This window comes from Thunnus thynnus, chromosome 2 (genome assembly GCF_963924715.1).
Source record: "Thunnus thynnus chromosome 2, fThuThy2.1, whole genome shotgun sequence".
NCBI classification, from domain to species: Eukaryota; Metazoa; Chordata; class Actinopteri; order Scombriformes; family Scombridae; genus Thunnus; species Thunnus thynnus.
Genome location: NC_089518.1, coordinates 10,329,247 through 10,346,087, shown reverse-complemented (window position 1 = coordinate 10,346,087; position 16,841 = coordinate 10,329,247). Strand labels below are relative to the sequence as shown.

The 16,841-nt window shown below is 41.7% G+C and overlaps 1 protein-coding gene across 2 annotated transcripts in view; it reads left to right on the top strand.

Annotated features, from left to right (window-relative positions):
* Positions 1–385: 385 nt before the first annotated feature.
* Positions 386–16,841, top strand: part of LOC137191890 (sarcoplasmic/endoplasmic reticulum calcium ATPase 2-like) — a 22,652-nt gene continuing 6,196 nt past the window's right edge. Inside the window, exons 1-12 of one of the 2 annotated variants that reach the window (XM_067602348.1) lie at positions 386–876; positions 1,984–2,001; positions 2,096–2,178; positions 4,948–5,052; positions 6,010–6,148; positions 12,895–12,975; positions 13,620–13,705; positions 13,876–14,340; positions 15,742–15,830; positions 15,990–16,092; positions 16,492–16,623; positions 16,721–16,840. In XM_067602348.1, coding sequence (XP_067458449.1) covers positions 759–876; positions 1,984–2,001; positions 2,096–2,178; positions 4,948–5,052; positions 6,010–6,148; positions 12,895–12,975; positions 13,620–13,705; positions 13,876–14,340; positions 15,742–15,830; positions 15,990–16,092; positions 16,492–16,623; positions 16,721–16,840 — 1,539 coding nt within the window. In that variant the 5' untranslated portion in view covers positions 386–758. The remainder of the gene's footprint in view (positions 877–1,983; positions 2,002–2,095; positions 2,179–4,947; positions 5,053–6,009; positions 6,149–12,894; positions 12,976–13,619; positions 13,706–13,875; positions 14,341–15,741; positions 15,831–15,989; positions 16,093–16,491; positions 16,624–16,720; position 16,841) is intronic. The other variant, XM_067602357.1, reaches the window with a different exon arrangement.

Genomic DNA, 16,841 nt, shown 5'->3' with positions numbered 1-16,841 from the left:
CTATATCATTTGTGACTTTTTAAGTAAAAAAAATATATATTTTCCATCACAAACATAATTTACAGTCACATATTTGCAGTGTCACCATCCAGCCATGCTGAAACCAACAAGACGGGTAAAGAGAACACATAAATGAATCTAAATTGACTTGAATGTTGTGGTTTGCACGACTTGAACCGCAGTGTTTGAATATGATGTCCGATTTTGTATCCCATTGTCATTTCCTAGTTACTTCCTGTGTTTTTTCATGTCTCCCAGGTTTGAACGTAGCTAACACTGTTCGTCCAATGATATGAGTCCACATGCAGCGCAGGGAAGAGGGGCAGCAGTGAGTCGCTTTGATAAAACCAGACTGTCAGCGCGGTGTGGAGCCACAGAGAGCTGCGCCACGGTGAGGCACGGCACGGCACGGCGCGGTAGCGTAGCACAGTGGACTGGACTGGGTGAATGCAGTCCTCAACACAGGACACTGCCGCAGACACTTTTCCACCATTTTCGGAGATAAGCGGACGCTCAGAGTGATTCAGAGGAATCTGAAGATCCCATTTCTCGCCTGAAGAAAATCTTAACAGGGGCCAGGGAGACACGGTAGTCCACGGTCTATAGCTGCCGATAGCTACCCGAGTGTGAATGCACAGCTCTCAGTTGGCAAACTATTTATTCCTCTGAAAGTACTGATTGTTGTAAAGAGTCACAAGGTACCTTACGGCACTGTGTTTTTGGGGTAAAGCTTTGTGGGAAGGAGCCGTCTGTCCGCCATGGAGAACGCTCACACAAAGAGTGTGGAAGAAGTTTACAGTTGTTTCTGCGTCAATGAGAGCACAGGACTTTCTCTGGACCAGGTGAAACGACAGAAGGAGAAATGGGGCCTAAACGGTACGACAGTTTAATCTGTAGACGCTGCTGCTGTGAATGAGACGCCGTTCAAAAATGTCTTGTCATTGTAACATGGACAGTGTGAGTTCAGTGAACAGAATATGGGGTAAAAGTCATTAACATCACCGGCCGGCAGGGTTACCCGGCTCAATAAAATCCTTTAGCTGACGTCATCACTGGTGACCTCGAGGGTTTCCATCTCTTACATAGTAACAAATGAATCATTACTCAGTTATTGTAACATTGTTAAACATTGTGACTGACTGGCGTGCAGGCGTAGCTGAACATTGTTTCACGGTTACACTGTTGACTGTGATAACATTGTTAAAACATGTCCCCCATGCTAACATTGTTGACACTGGTTGTAAAATATGGTGACACTGTGTCATTGTTAAACACTGTAACCTTGCTGGATGGTTGTCAGTGTGAAACTGCAACACATCAGCCCATGTGTCTGGAGACCTGACAGGCATCTGACACTGAACAGTGTCCACAGGATCACTGGAGCAATGTTATCTGTCAGAGTTAATCTCTCTTGTCTGGGCTTAAACAGCTGTTTCATATTAATATCACCTGGGAGGTCATGGAGGGTATACTTTCTTCCCCTTTAATCTCTTTGACCTTTGAGTTGATTGGTGTATCCCTAATATTTTTCCTTTTGTGTTATGAATCTTCAAGAAGTGTAAACCAGATATAGATCTTATAAAAAGTGCTGAATTATTACTGGTCTTGTTTGTACTTAGTTTTAATGGTTAAACGGCTACTCATCTGTACTCCATCACTAAGTGAGCAGTTCAAATCTTCACCCCTTGTACAATGTGTATCAATATGTCTTCACCACTCAGCAAAATCTGAAGTGAAACTGAGAATATGCTGGCGGTTTTGACATTAACTTGTGTAAGTCTGAGATTCAGCTTTCTGAACATACTGAACTCCTCTTGTTTTCTAGGAGTCAGTTCCCTATCAAGAAACAGGAACCAGGAGGGATGTCTCCATCTGGCTAAAAATCTTAAAATTATTTATACGTCACTGACCTTCCTCTTTTTCTTTTTTTTCTGTTTCCTGGTCCATCTCTGGATTGACTCTCTGCTCTACAAACACACACAGAGTTACCAGCAGAGGAAGGTAATCACGGCTGTCACTGACTGTTTACTGTCATTATATGATAACATGTCGCCATGATGAATTACTTGTGTTTAACTAACTCTCCTCTTTGCAGGGAAATCTTTATGGGAGCTCGTCATTGAACAGTTTGAAGATTTACTTGTGCGAATTCTTCTGCTGGCCGCATGTATTTCTTTTGTAAGTATATCACTACATTTTATTGCTGCATCGATCCTCATGGTATTCTTTTATCTCATTCTGAGCTGAATTGAATTGACAACTCTGGGGCAACTCCTGTGCTTTTCACATTATAAATTCAAGTCAGCTCTTGACCTGCTGATGTGTTTTATTCTCACCCTTCTCTCTTGTTACCCTCTGCTCGCTATGTAAAATAAACAAGATAGATGATGTACTAATAATCTCAAACGTTGAGGGAATCTCAGGACATGTCACTGCATCCTACAAAAAGTTTCCTCTGTCCACCTCTGACTGAAACAGTGTTTATGTGTGAAGCCAAAAAATTGTAGATGGGATTATTATTAAACCCCTTGTGATGAATGGCAGGGGGACAGTTTATGTAGTGCTGAAGTGTGGACGTCTTCAGTTTGTATAACTCGGCTGGGGTTACACTCACATATTAGGGAGTTAAACAGCTGAGAAGGCTTGTGACCCATCTGAGGAATGGTGACAACAGCAGTAGCAGCATTGAGTTGCCATCACCATGTGCCAAGTAAGTCATTTGAGTTGTCAGGCATGGCTGCTGTGTAATGACTTACCCTGGTCCTGCTTGGGTCTCTGACTTTTACTGCTAGACAGATAAATGTTTGATAGTGGACTGTCATTATGTAATAGCATCATCAGTATGTGTGCAAGCCCATTCAAAAGCTAAGTTAAATTCCACATTGCATTAGTGATACTTAAGATTGTAATGTGTAAAGACACTCACCAAATTTAAGCAAGAAGCACACAGTTTCATGTAAATGTGACCGCCAAATAGGCAAGTTTCGATTTTTTTTCTGTGATGAAACAAACATGGAATTGAGTTAATTTAATGATGTGCAATCGATTTCCACAGTTTTAGTCTTTTTCCATATTCTTTAAAACAACTGCACACTACAGCGACAGATAGCTGAAGAACATTGTTCAGGACCCCCGTGTGTGTGTGTGTGTGTGTGTGTGTGTGTGTGTGTGTGTGTGTGTGTGTGTGTGTGTGTGTGTGTGTGTGTGTGTGTGTGTGTGTGAGAGAGCTGGTATGTAGTGTGCAGTGCCAGTCAGGTGATACAGAGGTGTCAGCGGCTGCTGTCTGACAGGGGAACAGAGCACCACTCAAGACCAAATTTGGGCCCTCACCCCTCAGTGGGAGGGTTCTAATCGGACAAACACACACACCCACCTCAACTTAAATTTAATCATTCCTTTATTTTAATATGTACCCTGTTTGGAAGCAAATCAAAGTCAGAAAATCTAAACTATTGGCAGTTTCAACTTTTCATTAGTTCTGTTTGCATGATTCTGTTTAACAGAGTCTGCACCTGTTTTAAAATGCATTATTTTATGAGGTAAAGTGCTATAAATGTTTTTTTTATCCTTTGCATGTTGATACATGTATATTCAGGTTGAAACAATTAGTGGATTAATTGATTCTTTGTTTGAGTCCTCATCAAGCAGAAATGTCCATCATTCTCTTGCTTCCCAAATGTGAGGACTTGCTGCTTTTCTATGTTTTATATCATTGTAAACTGAATCTCCCCAGTTTTTGGACTGTTGGTCGGACAAAACAAGACATTAAAGACTTTGGGGACTGTGATGGACATTTTTTCACTATTTTCTGACCTTCAATTAATCAAAAAAATAACTGACAGATTAATCAATAATGAAAATGATCTTTAGTTGCCCTGATATGTGTGTATACATCATTTTGACATCTGACTTGTGTTATGACACACAGTAGGGCACCATTAAGTGCTTTGCTTCTGTATTGACAAAGCTATGAAGTTATGCTGCTTAAAATGACTTTGGCATTTAACACAGCCAGGTACTTAGGTCTTATTGAGGTTGATTACTTTATTGCAGTAACTAATTGCCTGTGACATTCAGGGTAATTTTAGGACAGTTTTCTCAGGAACAACAAACCAAATGAGACTCCAGGTCAAGATACTGTCATTTTTTTCCTGGCAGTAAGAGGTTCTATTATAATCTGTGCAACACTGTCGAGACCAGTGGTTTAATATTGTGATGGGCGTCAGTGTATCAAAAAGGTTTAAGTGGTTCCACTTAACACAGGTCTGAATGTGCTCATCTGAGTTCCTGGCGACATGTTTGTCTGATTGGACCTAATTCTTATCAGGGAGCTTCTCGTACACAGTTCAAATGTGCTGTGCAGTGTTTGAAGTTAGAAAATCCATAATTACAAATATCCACAGGAGAGAGCAACCGTTACACAGTGAGTAGAATAAATGCATTGCTAGTATTCATTAGATAAGTGGTTAGTTGTTGACGACTGAAGTTCAATGTTATGTTTCCTAAATCTAACTCAAGGACAGGAACCTGTTCAGTGAAGTATGATATGAAGTGTTTGGGTTGATCAGATTCATATTTTCCACAGTGCATGAAGTTTTATATAAGAAATGTGTGGGATGAGCCTCCGCTATTAACAGTGTCTTGCTTTGATGTCAAGCTTCTGGTGGTTGATCAACCATCTAAACCCTCACAATATTGGAATGAAACACTGCTGTCACTAAAATCTCTTTCTTTAAGTGATAAAAACCTGTCCGGTTAATATAAACACATAATTTATGACTGCACAGCATGTCTCCATCTATCAGAGATGTGATTTTTTTTCATTATTTTATCTGTTATGTACAACTTTTTCTTTGTTCTTATTTGTTTTGATTTCCCCTATTTAAATTTTATTAAGCTGATGCCTACTTGTACCTACTAATGACATGTTTCCTTTGCTGTTTTCAGGTCCTGGCCTGGTTTGAGGAGGGAGAAGAAACTATCACAGCATTTGTGGAGCCTTTTGTAATTTTACTCATTCTTATAGCCAATGCCATCGTTGGTGTGTGGCAGGTGAGAAACATTTAGATCCCAGGAAATCACTGTATCTGGAGAATAGGTCTGGAAACCATTTTAATTTTTTGGAAGTTTTTATTCTCCAGATTTTATGGTTTTTTTTGTTTGTTTGTTTTTTGTTAAAGCAAATCACATATTTGTTATGTAGCAGAATGATCTATTTTCTGTAAAATAGTTGTTCATGTTATCAGCTTTTCAGAACAGATTTAAACCAAGCTTTGTTGATTTAACCGGTACAAATAGACATAACATTTAAACAACTGAAATACATGTTTAAATGAGATGTAAATAAAATTAATGTCTGTATCAAAAAGGAAAGACATAATGATATTAGGTACACCTAGCTAAATCCAATGCAATTCACTACAACAGCACTATAATAAATAGTTTAATAGCATCCAAAATGTGAGAATACCTCTTAAAAAAAGTTTCAACAGAAAGGATTTTACATATAATATAATTAAATAATATATATAATTTTAGTTTTTTATTTCATTGAGACGATGAAGTTAATTTGCACTGTAGATCAACATGTCGTACTGAAAGGGATTTTCGCCTCATCCCATTTGGCATCTTATTTTTTTGAAGAGGAGCAGTCTGTCAGTTGTATTCAGCAGCCTTCATCACTTTCATATCAGGCTAATCTTCAAGTGATTTTCCTCCTTGTGATATTTTTTATTTATTTTTGAATATGTGTGGGCAGTGCGTTCTGAGTGATGTGTTTTTCTTGCTGATGAAGGATAAAAATTGGAAAACTTCAAGAGACAGAAAATGATGTGACTCATATTCCCATTTTTACCTAAATGTCCCCAATCAAGGCCTCAAAGGACAAACATCCCATTCAGAATAGTCCAGCAGAGCTTGGAGCCTACATGTATTAATGTTTGTGATATTATCAGTTCATCCCAGTGCAAATCAGAAATGTTAGAACTAAACTAATTTTCTCCTGACCAGGAACGCAATGCTGAGGATGCCATTGAGGCGCTTAAAGAGTATGAGCCTGAGATGGGGAAAGTGTACCGGCAGGACAGGAAGACCGTTCAGAGGATCAAGGCCAGAGACATTGTGCCAGGAGACATCGTAGAAGTTGCTGGTAGGTTGACTGGCTCTTGACCTTGTGCATGTTTTTAACACACATGGCTGCTTGTATTATCAGCTTAACTTCATGCTGATGTTGCACTGATGATAATGTTGCTTAGCTTAGAGCCCCGGCTAAATAGAGGAAATGTGAAAGTTTTAGATGTTCATTTGTAGATTTCTCTCAGGAAAAAGGGAACATCTGAATATCACATGACTCAAATAGGAGCAAACCTTGAAATCCACAGAAAATTAGCAATTAAGTGCCACTGCAGCTGCTATAAAGAATTTTTTGTTTCTCTGTGGAAGAGCATAATTTTCCATATGTGCTTTTTTGGTGATCAAAGAAGCTATGAGGAGCTGTGGTGCCTCAGGTGAAGCCTACTTTGGACAGAACAATTGAGTCTAGGTATGGTCACGGATCACATTTAGCACAAGCTCGAGTAGAAACTTCCCCCCCATCCCCAAGTGCCACTGCAGAGGTGACTCACCCTGTATGAATGATGTATTTTGAGATGTTCTTATTAACCCATTGTCTCAAAGGGTTGGGCACAAATAGTATTAAGGCCCATTTTTACTTGATGTGTGCGTGTGCGTGCGTGTGTGTGTGTGTATATGGCCTCACACACCAAGTTCAGGCTCACTCGCATAACACGCAGCCTCTGTATCCTCCCAAGTCAACTGCTTTCCTCCTGTGCAGCATGTGAACTGAGCGCTGCAATGATTCATGCTGCCGGGGTCCAGTCAGCGTATTTCAGCAGCTGAAACCCTGAGGATGTAAAGCTTTAATTTTTTTTATTTATTTATTTTTTAAAGCATGCTCTTTCCCCCCACAGCGCACACACACACACACACACACACACATACACGTACAGTTTTGCAGAGGGATGAACGGAGACGGATGTGTTGAGGAATGCTGGAGATCTTGAAACACTAGTGTTATCTTGATACTCTCTTTAACCCTAAGCCACTGAAGTGATGCATAGTTTTTCTGTGCATAGTGGTAGGTTTTATTTTTAGCCTTCATAGTCTGTTTAGATTATGGAATGCCGTATTTATAGCAGGCAGTGACAGTCGTGAAGATGACAGGTGTCTGGTCCCACTCCATGTGTGCCCCTCCCATGCTGTTCTGGGGAACATGTTACAGTGGATGACGTGGGACAGCGTTCTGCAGGACTCCTGAATGACCTTGACAAGGGCAAATGGAGCAGCGGGAGTGTATTGGGAATTAAAAGATACCCTTTTCTAGTATTAAACAGTATTCTGTGTATGATTTGTTTTTGGTTGTCAGTGCCAATCATAACATTTTGATAATGTGTTGCTGAAGAAGACAAGTGTAGCAAGTTTAATTATTTGGCTCAGGTTTAAAGAGAAACTTGTGAGTCAGACACTCTCTCCTCTTGCATATTATTACTCCTCTGGTTATTTTAAAACTCTTGATCAAGAAAATTGGAGGCTTCGCTGTCAGCAGCTTGAGGCTTACTCAAAAATGCAGCCCAGCAGGCAGTAAAATCGGATGTTTCATCCTGCAGTCAGAAAAAGCTCATCAGCTTCAACTGATTTCCCAAATCCTCCAAATATCCTCTACAATAGTCCCTGTCAGACTCCCCCCCGCCCCTTTTTTTATGAATAATATTTTCCTGAAGCTCCAAAGTGACCCCTGCCATGCAGAGGAGGAGTGTGATGACGCAGATGCTGGCCAGCTCTCCGCTGAGCCGAGGTAGAGGACACAGAGATGAGCCCTCTGTGGCTGCCTCAGCCGTGAGAAGAATAGCCCGCAGCCAATCTGTGCTGCTGTGGGTTTGAGCGCTGCCTCCTACTCAAACCTCATCGCCCATCAGCCATGAAATTTGTTTAACGTCTTGGAATTAAAGTGTGGTGTAATTGTTTTTATCCTCATCTATCTGTATAATTTCTCTGACTTTTATGTAAACTAGATTATTAAAGGCTTGGTTCTATCTTTGTAGTTTTCAAATCTGATCTTCGCAGTGGAAGCAGAGCTGGTTTTCCCAGTCTAGTCTGCTGCTCTGTGTAGTCCCCTTGTCAGGTTGATAAAAGACTTGTTCACAGCAATGTGGCTCAGCCAAATCATGCAGCGGTACACCAAAACTAACTCTTGACATGTCCAAGAATCACACTGACATACAGATCAGCAAATTTGCCTCGCTTCTAAAATTATCCAATACATATGATCAGCAATGATTAACCAGGTTTTTGTTGATTTACACTTTAAATTGGAATGAGCATTGTGCTAACAGCCAAATAATGATTAAAGGATTAACTCAGTCCTCTCGACCAACCACCAAAAAATACTGACACTAGCTACTGTAGCCAGTGGATTTGAAAGCCTTTGTCACAACACAGCACACACTGTATGTTGCCAGTTTACAGTTTGGTGTTAAGGGCCTGCAGATTTGGACGTCTGCCTTTTCTCAGAGCAGTGGAGCACAGAGGGTTTGTTCTCTGCTGCCTGTGAAGTTGTGGAGTCTGGTAGTGACGGGGGCTCCTGTGGGGGGTAGTATAGGGGGAGGATCTCTCCTCTGTTCCTATTGTGTTGGAGAGAGATGACCTTATAGGGAAGTGCTTTGTGGATAACCGTCCTGCCCCACCATGCTCAATGCACAGTGGCCCTACCCATCAGCACCCGCACCCTCCACTAAGATTCCAGACACCATGGATAGTACGTGGCATTTAATGTGGTCTGGCAAGCATCCGTTGTCACTAAGGGACTGTCTTTTGGCAATTGTTTCTGGCATGTCAGCAAGACTGAGAGAAATGGTCTCATCTTGCCGACCGGGGAGGCCGGCATTAGAAACGAAACTTCATACTGTGTAATGATGTCCTGCACAGAGGCACAGAGGTTTTCATTCAAACCAAACAGTGCAGGTTGAAGCTGCTGATCAGTGAAGTTAGCTGAAAACCTACTGACTGTTGGGTCATGATGGTACGTGGCTGAAAACCAACATATTCAACAAAATGTGTGGTGTTAAATGACTGTCAAGTGCCACCTATTGCAGCAGTAATCCTCCATTATTGAAGAAGGCTTCTAGTTTTATACAGATTGTGGACTATTCAGCCCACCGCACTAGCCTTGTTAACCCTAAGTCATACAGCACTGACTGCTGGGAATTCATGCTATAATGTCTGCTTATAGATGTGATAGTGAGAGGTCAGACTTTCACCAGGGGCAGGCTGTAATTAGGGGCCACTGCAGGAAGCTCTGACTTTAAGACATGAGGAGAAAGTACCCTGCAGACTTGGAGTAATTTATACTTAAACGGATCATTAATATTTTCATGACGACATTTTATTGCTGTACTGCAAGGACAATTTAGATACTTTGTTTTGTGCAATATTTAATATTATATTACATTCAGTTTGCTAATATTTTTTTCTGTGACGCATTTCTTCTTTCACAAGATGTTTTTCTCTGTAACTTCAACACCAGAAAGTCCAAAGTTCAACTCCTTGCACCTTTAATTTGTTTGCAGCATGTAGCTTTATGTGTGGGCTGTGAAGCGAATATTGTTGTAAAATGTTAATGTTGTTGATGGAATCCTGATATTGATTTAAATTCACATTTAATTATGTCCAGCTTAATCTACATGTAATTTTTACCACGGTTTGCTACGTTCCCAGTTAATTCTGACAAGAGTTTTCATGCTCCCAGTCCTGGGACAGGTTTTGTTGCTATGGGAACCGAAACTGTTTCATGCTATGAGGAGGCCCAGCCTGCTGCTGCTGCTGCTGCTGCTTAACATTCATAACAGACAAAGGCAAAGCAGAGATCTTAGGGAGACTGTTGAAGAGATGGTGCTTACATAACGGAGGTCATAGGTGAGGATCGACTAAAAAGGCAGCAGCCATGAGTTTGCATCTGTGACAACACAACAGAGGGAAGTCGACCAACTAGTCAGCTGTCTGTAAATATTATTTATGTAAATATGTAAATCAGGTTGGGAAATTAGCACCAGCCAAATGTTGGTAAAATATGAAAGTGGTTGGTAGATTTAAGACAGTGGCTGGTGAATTTGAACATTTATCTGTCAGTGGCTGGTAGATGTTCACATTTTAAAGAGTTAATTTCCCATTCTGATGTAAATATCCTCCAGTAGCCAACTGCTTAATTAAACAGTACTTTTGCTGCCTGTTTGCTGTTAAAATAGTGATATTTATTAGTGACTTCGGCCATGTGCTAACCACTGTGACCCTGAATGTTTTTTTTGTAATACAGTTAAGACAGCATGAGGAAGCACCCATGAAAAAGCCACATTTGGATTGCAGAACCAAGATTAGCAGTTTTAATTTCTGTATTGATTGTGCTGAATAAGGGTAACAGAGCTTCTCCAGTGCACCTGACTCCCAACGGTTAGAAGAAATCAAGCTAAATTAAGCAGACAGGAAGAAGCAACAGTTAGTATTTTACATGTTCCAGACAGCTGTTTAGTATATTTCCATCTTGACAAAGTATTTGCATGAACATGGTTGTTGAGAGAAGCAGTGGGAGCTGAGTTGGAAAGCTGTAGGATCCTTCACCTTGTCGACCGTTCTGAAATGGCCCTCTCAACGTGACAGGAGCCTGACATGTCAGCCTTTTGTTCTGCTGCCATCAGCACATGGAGCCTCCTGGCCGGCCCCGAGGAAGCCTGGCTTGTCGAAGCACACGCTATCCCTTAACACACGGCAGGGGCAGGTGCCAGTCAAAGCTGGCAGCCTCGGCTCAGTTGTTGAAAGGTCTGTTTTAAAAGGCACCTCTGGGAGTCATGTTGGGTGCCATGTCTCACCAGGTCTGGGCTTCTGTCAGTGTAAAATTTGTGGACTCTGTGATCTGTTGGCAAGCACAGGAGTGAAAAAGTGGCCGTGCCCGAGGAGATGCTTGGACTGCTACCAAGTAGGATGTTGACACAAAGGGACAGATGATATACACACACTTCATCAGAGCAGGCCTGCAGTGTAACACAGCCGCGTGACAATTCCTGTGTTTCACTAAGTCACGGAGTCATAACACTCAGCAGCTGCTTTCTTTGTACGAGCACATCAGCAAGCACCACTGTTAGAAGCGACACTCCTAACCATGTTTCTTAGCTCTTAGAAATTGTCAGTGGTTCTTTAAAAATAATAGCTTAGCACAGGAAGTGTTACACAACCATCAAGGATGTAACTGTAAAGCTTTTGGCTTCTAAAGAAAATATTTCATGTTTAGTTCCTGTAGTGCAGCTAAGGGTAATCCTTTTAAACTCTTCCAGGGATTCTCTAAAGAAAGTTAAATTATATAGCTGTGAAAATGGATTCCCATATCCCTATATGTGTAGTAAGATCATTAATTCATCTAAACAGCACCTTAACTGCAGTCTTAGTTTATATTTTGAATTGAAAGTAGTAACCTGACACATCTGAGTCAGGTTGGGTGACCTTCCCAGAAGTGACTCTTCCATTGCGCCTGTTGTTCCAGGTTCGGATGGTTTAAAGATGTAACTGAGCTTGACACTAGTCCTTCTCAGAAAAGCTGTCAGTGCCTGTCTTGATTGGCCAATGCCTGCTGACAGATGAGAGTTCCTGGCACCACTGTCAGGGACATCTAATACGTTGATAATCATCCAACTTCTCACAGGATCGTGTCTCCATAGCGAGAAGTCACGAACCAAGAGTGTTGAAATTCCCGTTGGAAATGTGTACAAACGTAGACATCCACTTACTAATGACACAGTAAGGTGAGGCAGTATCATGATGCGTAGACTTCCCAGATGATGTAGAGGAGCTTTGACTCAGTCTTCGTCCCTTTGTCTCCTCCTGTATTGTGGCAATAATGTGTAATCAGCTGTCATCATAGCAGCCACATTTAAACCTGATCAGAATGTTGGAGAACATATCAAAATAGTTTTTCCATTTTTGGCTACACACATTGTTGGTCCCATTGCTATTTTCCCCTCCCTTCCCTCAAGGGCACCGGGGGTTTTGGATTACGGTACATGTTTTCCTCAAATGGGAATCTGGACATTGGCACTTTTTACCAAATCTTTGTTTAGTCTTTTCACATCAACTTTGTTTCAATGGCTACATGTTATGATCTGTTAGATTCTGTTCTGTGGGTCCCTGAATCGTAACTATACCATATTCTTGGTTGGAGTCTCTTGAATCAATGTGACACAATTTGCATTTTTAACTAAGTAGGCCTATATGTAGACTACGCCCACGGAACTGTGCCATATCCTGAGCCATTTCCCCAGTTTCCATCGCCTTTATGTACCATTAGGAAAGCTGAATTGGGTCAGTGCAATTCTGACGTACCCAAATTGGCCTTTTCCTTAGAGACGGGCCTTTTATGGCTCTCAAGTCCTTCATTTCATCCTCTTTCTTTGGCTCTCCGTCTCTTTCCCCACAGCGATGGCAGCACCACTCTGCTGCTGTGTGACACAGCAACCACCCTGTAATGAGCTGTGCTTCATCGCTTAAGTTTACACTTATACTGAGTTACTGCCTACAGAAAATAGACAAGATCTGTTAAATCTTCATTTAGTTTGTACGCTCACATACCGCAGCACTGTACAGTAGCAGGAGCACATGGGTGGACTCAGTACGAAGCAAACCAACAGTATTAGTGGAGGGCTTTTCATGCGGTGTAAAAAACTATGTTTGAAATTCTTTAAGCCTTTTTTTTCCTAGTTCCATTAGATTTTTCTGTGTGTTTGTGTGCTTGATGTTTTGGCAAACATATGTTTGATGTGTTTTGTCTCTAATAATTATAGTTTTGTTTGGTTATAGTTGGAGACAAGGTGCCTGCTGACATCCGTATCTGTTCAATCAAATCAACAACGCTGAGAGTGGACCAGTCCATTCTGACCGGTAAGACTTATCTGCTGATGATTGATAAAAATGACACGGGTAAAAATTTGATGGCTCAGATAAACTGAATTAGAGTTTCAATTTGTTCTGATAAGACTTTTTGCACATTATTTAGCAATAAAAAGAAAGTCACAAAGGTTTAAATCTCCTATACAATGACTCAGATGTCAACATCTTTAATTTCAGGTGATGAGGATGCTGATTTTTTTCATACAAAGACTCTGATTCAATCTGCTTTTATTCAAGGTTCAGTAGTGTTTCATTTTATGGTTAATATGTGTTTTTGATTTTAAAAAAATCCATTCCCGAGCTTTGAATTAACTTTAGAGTCTGTAATAAGAGCCTGCTGGTATCCCAGATTAACAGATCAATCCTGCAACTGTGTGTGAAGAACCAGGTTAACTGCGTGACAATAAACAAGATCTTTTGAGGTGGCTGAAAAATGAGCCCAGAGGTGGATCGTGACACTGTTTCAAATTAGCACATTTGCTTCTGAACTGAAACATTCATGAACATGTGAAATATCAGTGAGGCAGCACCGTAGATCCTTCTGTAGAGATGACAGGCTGTGCTTGATCCCAGAGACCATCTGCATAGACAAATTCAAACTGACTTAACCTGATACTCCTGTGTTGTGTTTGTAGGCGAGTCCATCTCCGTCATCAAACACACCGACCCTGTGCCTGACCCTCGTGCTGTCAATCAGGACAAGAAGAACATGCTCTTCTCTGTAAGCGCAACTCTCACTGAGTTATCACACATCCTGTTGATGTCCCTCGACTCTTTGTTTGTTTAGTTTCTGTGAACTTCCTGGAAAAACTTGCTCCTGTTGTTATTTGAAAATGTGTGAGATGTTATCAGATGTACTTGAACCAACATGTGTATTTCTTGTTATTTCAGGGTACCAACATTGCAGCAGGGAAGGCTGTGGGTGTGGTAGTGGCAACCGGTGTTAACACAGAGATCGGTAAGATCCGTGATGAGATGGCGGCTACTGAACAGGAAAAGACGCCCCTGCAGCAGAAGTTAGACGAGTTCGGCGAGCAGCTGTCCAAGGTCATCTCCCTCATCTGCATCGCCGTGTGGATCATCAACATCGGGCATTTCAACGACCCCGTCCACGGAGGCTCCTGGATCCGTGGGGCCGTCTACTACTTCAAGATCGCCGTGGCGCTGGCTGTGGCCGCCATCCCTGAGGGTCTTCCTGCCGTCATCACCACCTGCCTGGCCCTGGGCACCCGCCGCATGGCCAAGAAGAATGCCATCGTCCGCAGCCTGCCCTCTGTGGAGACCCTGGGCTGCACCTCTGTCATCTGCTCTGACAAGACGGGAACCCTAACCACCAACCAGATGTCTGTCTGCAGAGTGAGTCTCACACACACACACACACACACACACACACACACACACACACACACACTCCTGGTGCATTGCTGAGCAGGTTGCTCGTCATTACTTTGTCATCTTTGTTACAGTTAGAGAGACTGTGACTGCGTAAATCACTTCAAATAGACTTGTCAGCTGAAATGCTAACAATGTCTGTGCAAACAGAGCATTTTCCTCGTGATCAGGTATCCAGGTTATTTAACAAGAAGGCAACACGCTGCTGCTCCTCTAATCTACATTGAGCTGTTGGATGACTTGCAGTGCTGCTGTTGCATAACTGACCTTGCGTCACCGAGTTGCAAAGCAGCCAGCCTGTAGTTCCTTTTTCTCTGTGTGCCTGTGAGTGGCACCCCAGCCCCACTTGGCCTCACATTAAGAAGACATCTCAGCATTTATTTAAGTTTAATCCTCTTTTGTTGCCTGTTCAGTGGTTTCTCAGAACTTTGGCATAGACTGAATTACACTGTGGCGTTCACTTACAGTTCATTAAAACTGTTGTTTTGATGTCTGTGTTGTTTGAGCCTCATGTTGTACTGGCCATGATAAAATAGCTCCGCTGTTCAGTGATTTATTGGGATTCACAGCAAGCCATTAAAGTACTGAAAACAGAATAAATTAGCTCTCAGGAAACACAGACAAAAGTCGTTAAAGATGTGTGCTAATTGAATTTACACTCCTGTCTTTAAATAAAGTTAACTTGTTTCTAGTCTCCAACTAAAACTATCTGCATTCATTTGAATACATTTGTCATTATTTTATAAACATGTGCTGTGGAGGGGCAGGAGTCAGGTTATCATTGAAAGTTATTTAAAAAACTATTGTACATAAAATAAGTCTAATAGAATGTCCAGCTGCTCTAATCACCATAAAAAAGCAGCTCCAAGATTTGATGTTTAGCTTCTGATCCTGATTGTCATCACCCATGTATTGATATAATCAATCGCTGACTAGCTGTGTGTGTATATACTGTGTTTGTGAGTGTGTGAGGATAAAAGCTTCCTGCGGAAGCCAGCCTGGCACTGCAGCTTCTTTCCTTTTGGGCAGAGCTTCTCTCTTTACTCAGGCTCCCTGGCAGTCTCCTGTGTTTGCGTATAGGGAGAAACAAATCAGTCTTTTCTCACATTAGGCAGTGAGCCACCCAGCCTGGCCCTCATAGAGACTCTCACACACACACGTACACACACACAGAGTAACACTGCACACTAATCTACAGTCTCTCACTCCTCAGAGCTCTCACTCCTCAGGTCCACTTGGGATTTCTGTGGTGTCTGCCGCCACCTGCTGTGTCAGTGAAGACATTGGCAGCTGATTTAAACACTGACATGATCAAATGCTGTTTTGCTATTTGTTTTCATGTCATCCGTTCTTTTCGATCTCCAGATGTTCATTATGAATAAAGCCGAAGGTGACAGCTGCTCTCTGACAGAGTTCACCATCACAGGTTCTACCTACGCACCTGAGGGAGAAGTGTGAGTGCTATTCCAAGTTGACCCCATAACATGCAAACATAACGGGTGAAAGCTATGATGTGTCACTGATTGACTTTAATTTAGGGGAATTGAATTTTAAAGGGAGTTAATAAGGTTTTAGGTATTGGTTGAAGGTTGACAGTTTGTATTTTTCCTCAGGTACCATGATGGTAAACAAGTGCAATCCTCCCAGTATGATGGCCTGGTTGAACTGGCCACTATCTGCGCCCTGTGTAACGATTCCTCACTGGACTTCAATGAGGTCTGAACCCTTCCCGGAAACTCACTTAACATGCCAGACTCACATAGAGTGTAATATTGGCCAGTATTTTATTGCATTTCATAAGGACTTTACACTGCAATAATGCAAAGTTCCATACATGGTGTAAATGGTTGTACATGAGAAGGAAAAATAGAAAATGTTAGAAAATAAAATAAAAATAATAAAATAAAATAATTTGGAATAGATTAATCACACAAATAATAAATGTTGGAGGTTAATAAAATCAGTATGGCAAGGATCTCTGGAAATTGATCTCTTTTGATTTGTTCCACTCTATATCTAAGAGTCAAAGTGAAATAAGCTCGATGGGCAAACCTAAAATGTCCATGTCAGATTTTCTGAAGGGGAAAAATATTAATTTGAAGGTTTTTGTCTCAGGTGAAGGGTGTGTACGAGAAGGTCGGCGAGGCCACAGAGACTGCACTGACCTGTCTGGTAGAGAAGATGAACGTATTTGACACCGACGTCCACAACCTGTCCAAGATTGACAGAGCGAACGCTTGCAACTCAGTGAGTGACACCGACTCCCTCCTCTGCTCACACTGCACATTTCTACAGCTCCCTCTCAGCAGGTTTTCTCACACTGTCTGTCTTCTTGTTGGATCAGGTGATCAAGCAGCTGATGAAGAAGGAGTTCACTCTGGAGTTCTCCAGAGACAGGAAGTCCATGTCTGTCTACTGCACCCCCAACAAGTCCCGTTCTTCCATTGGCAAAATGTTTGTCAAGG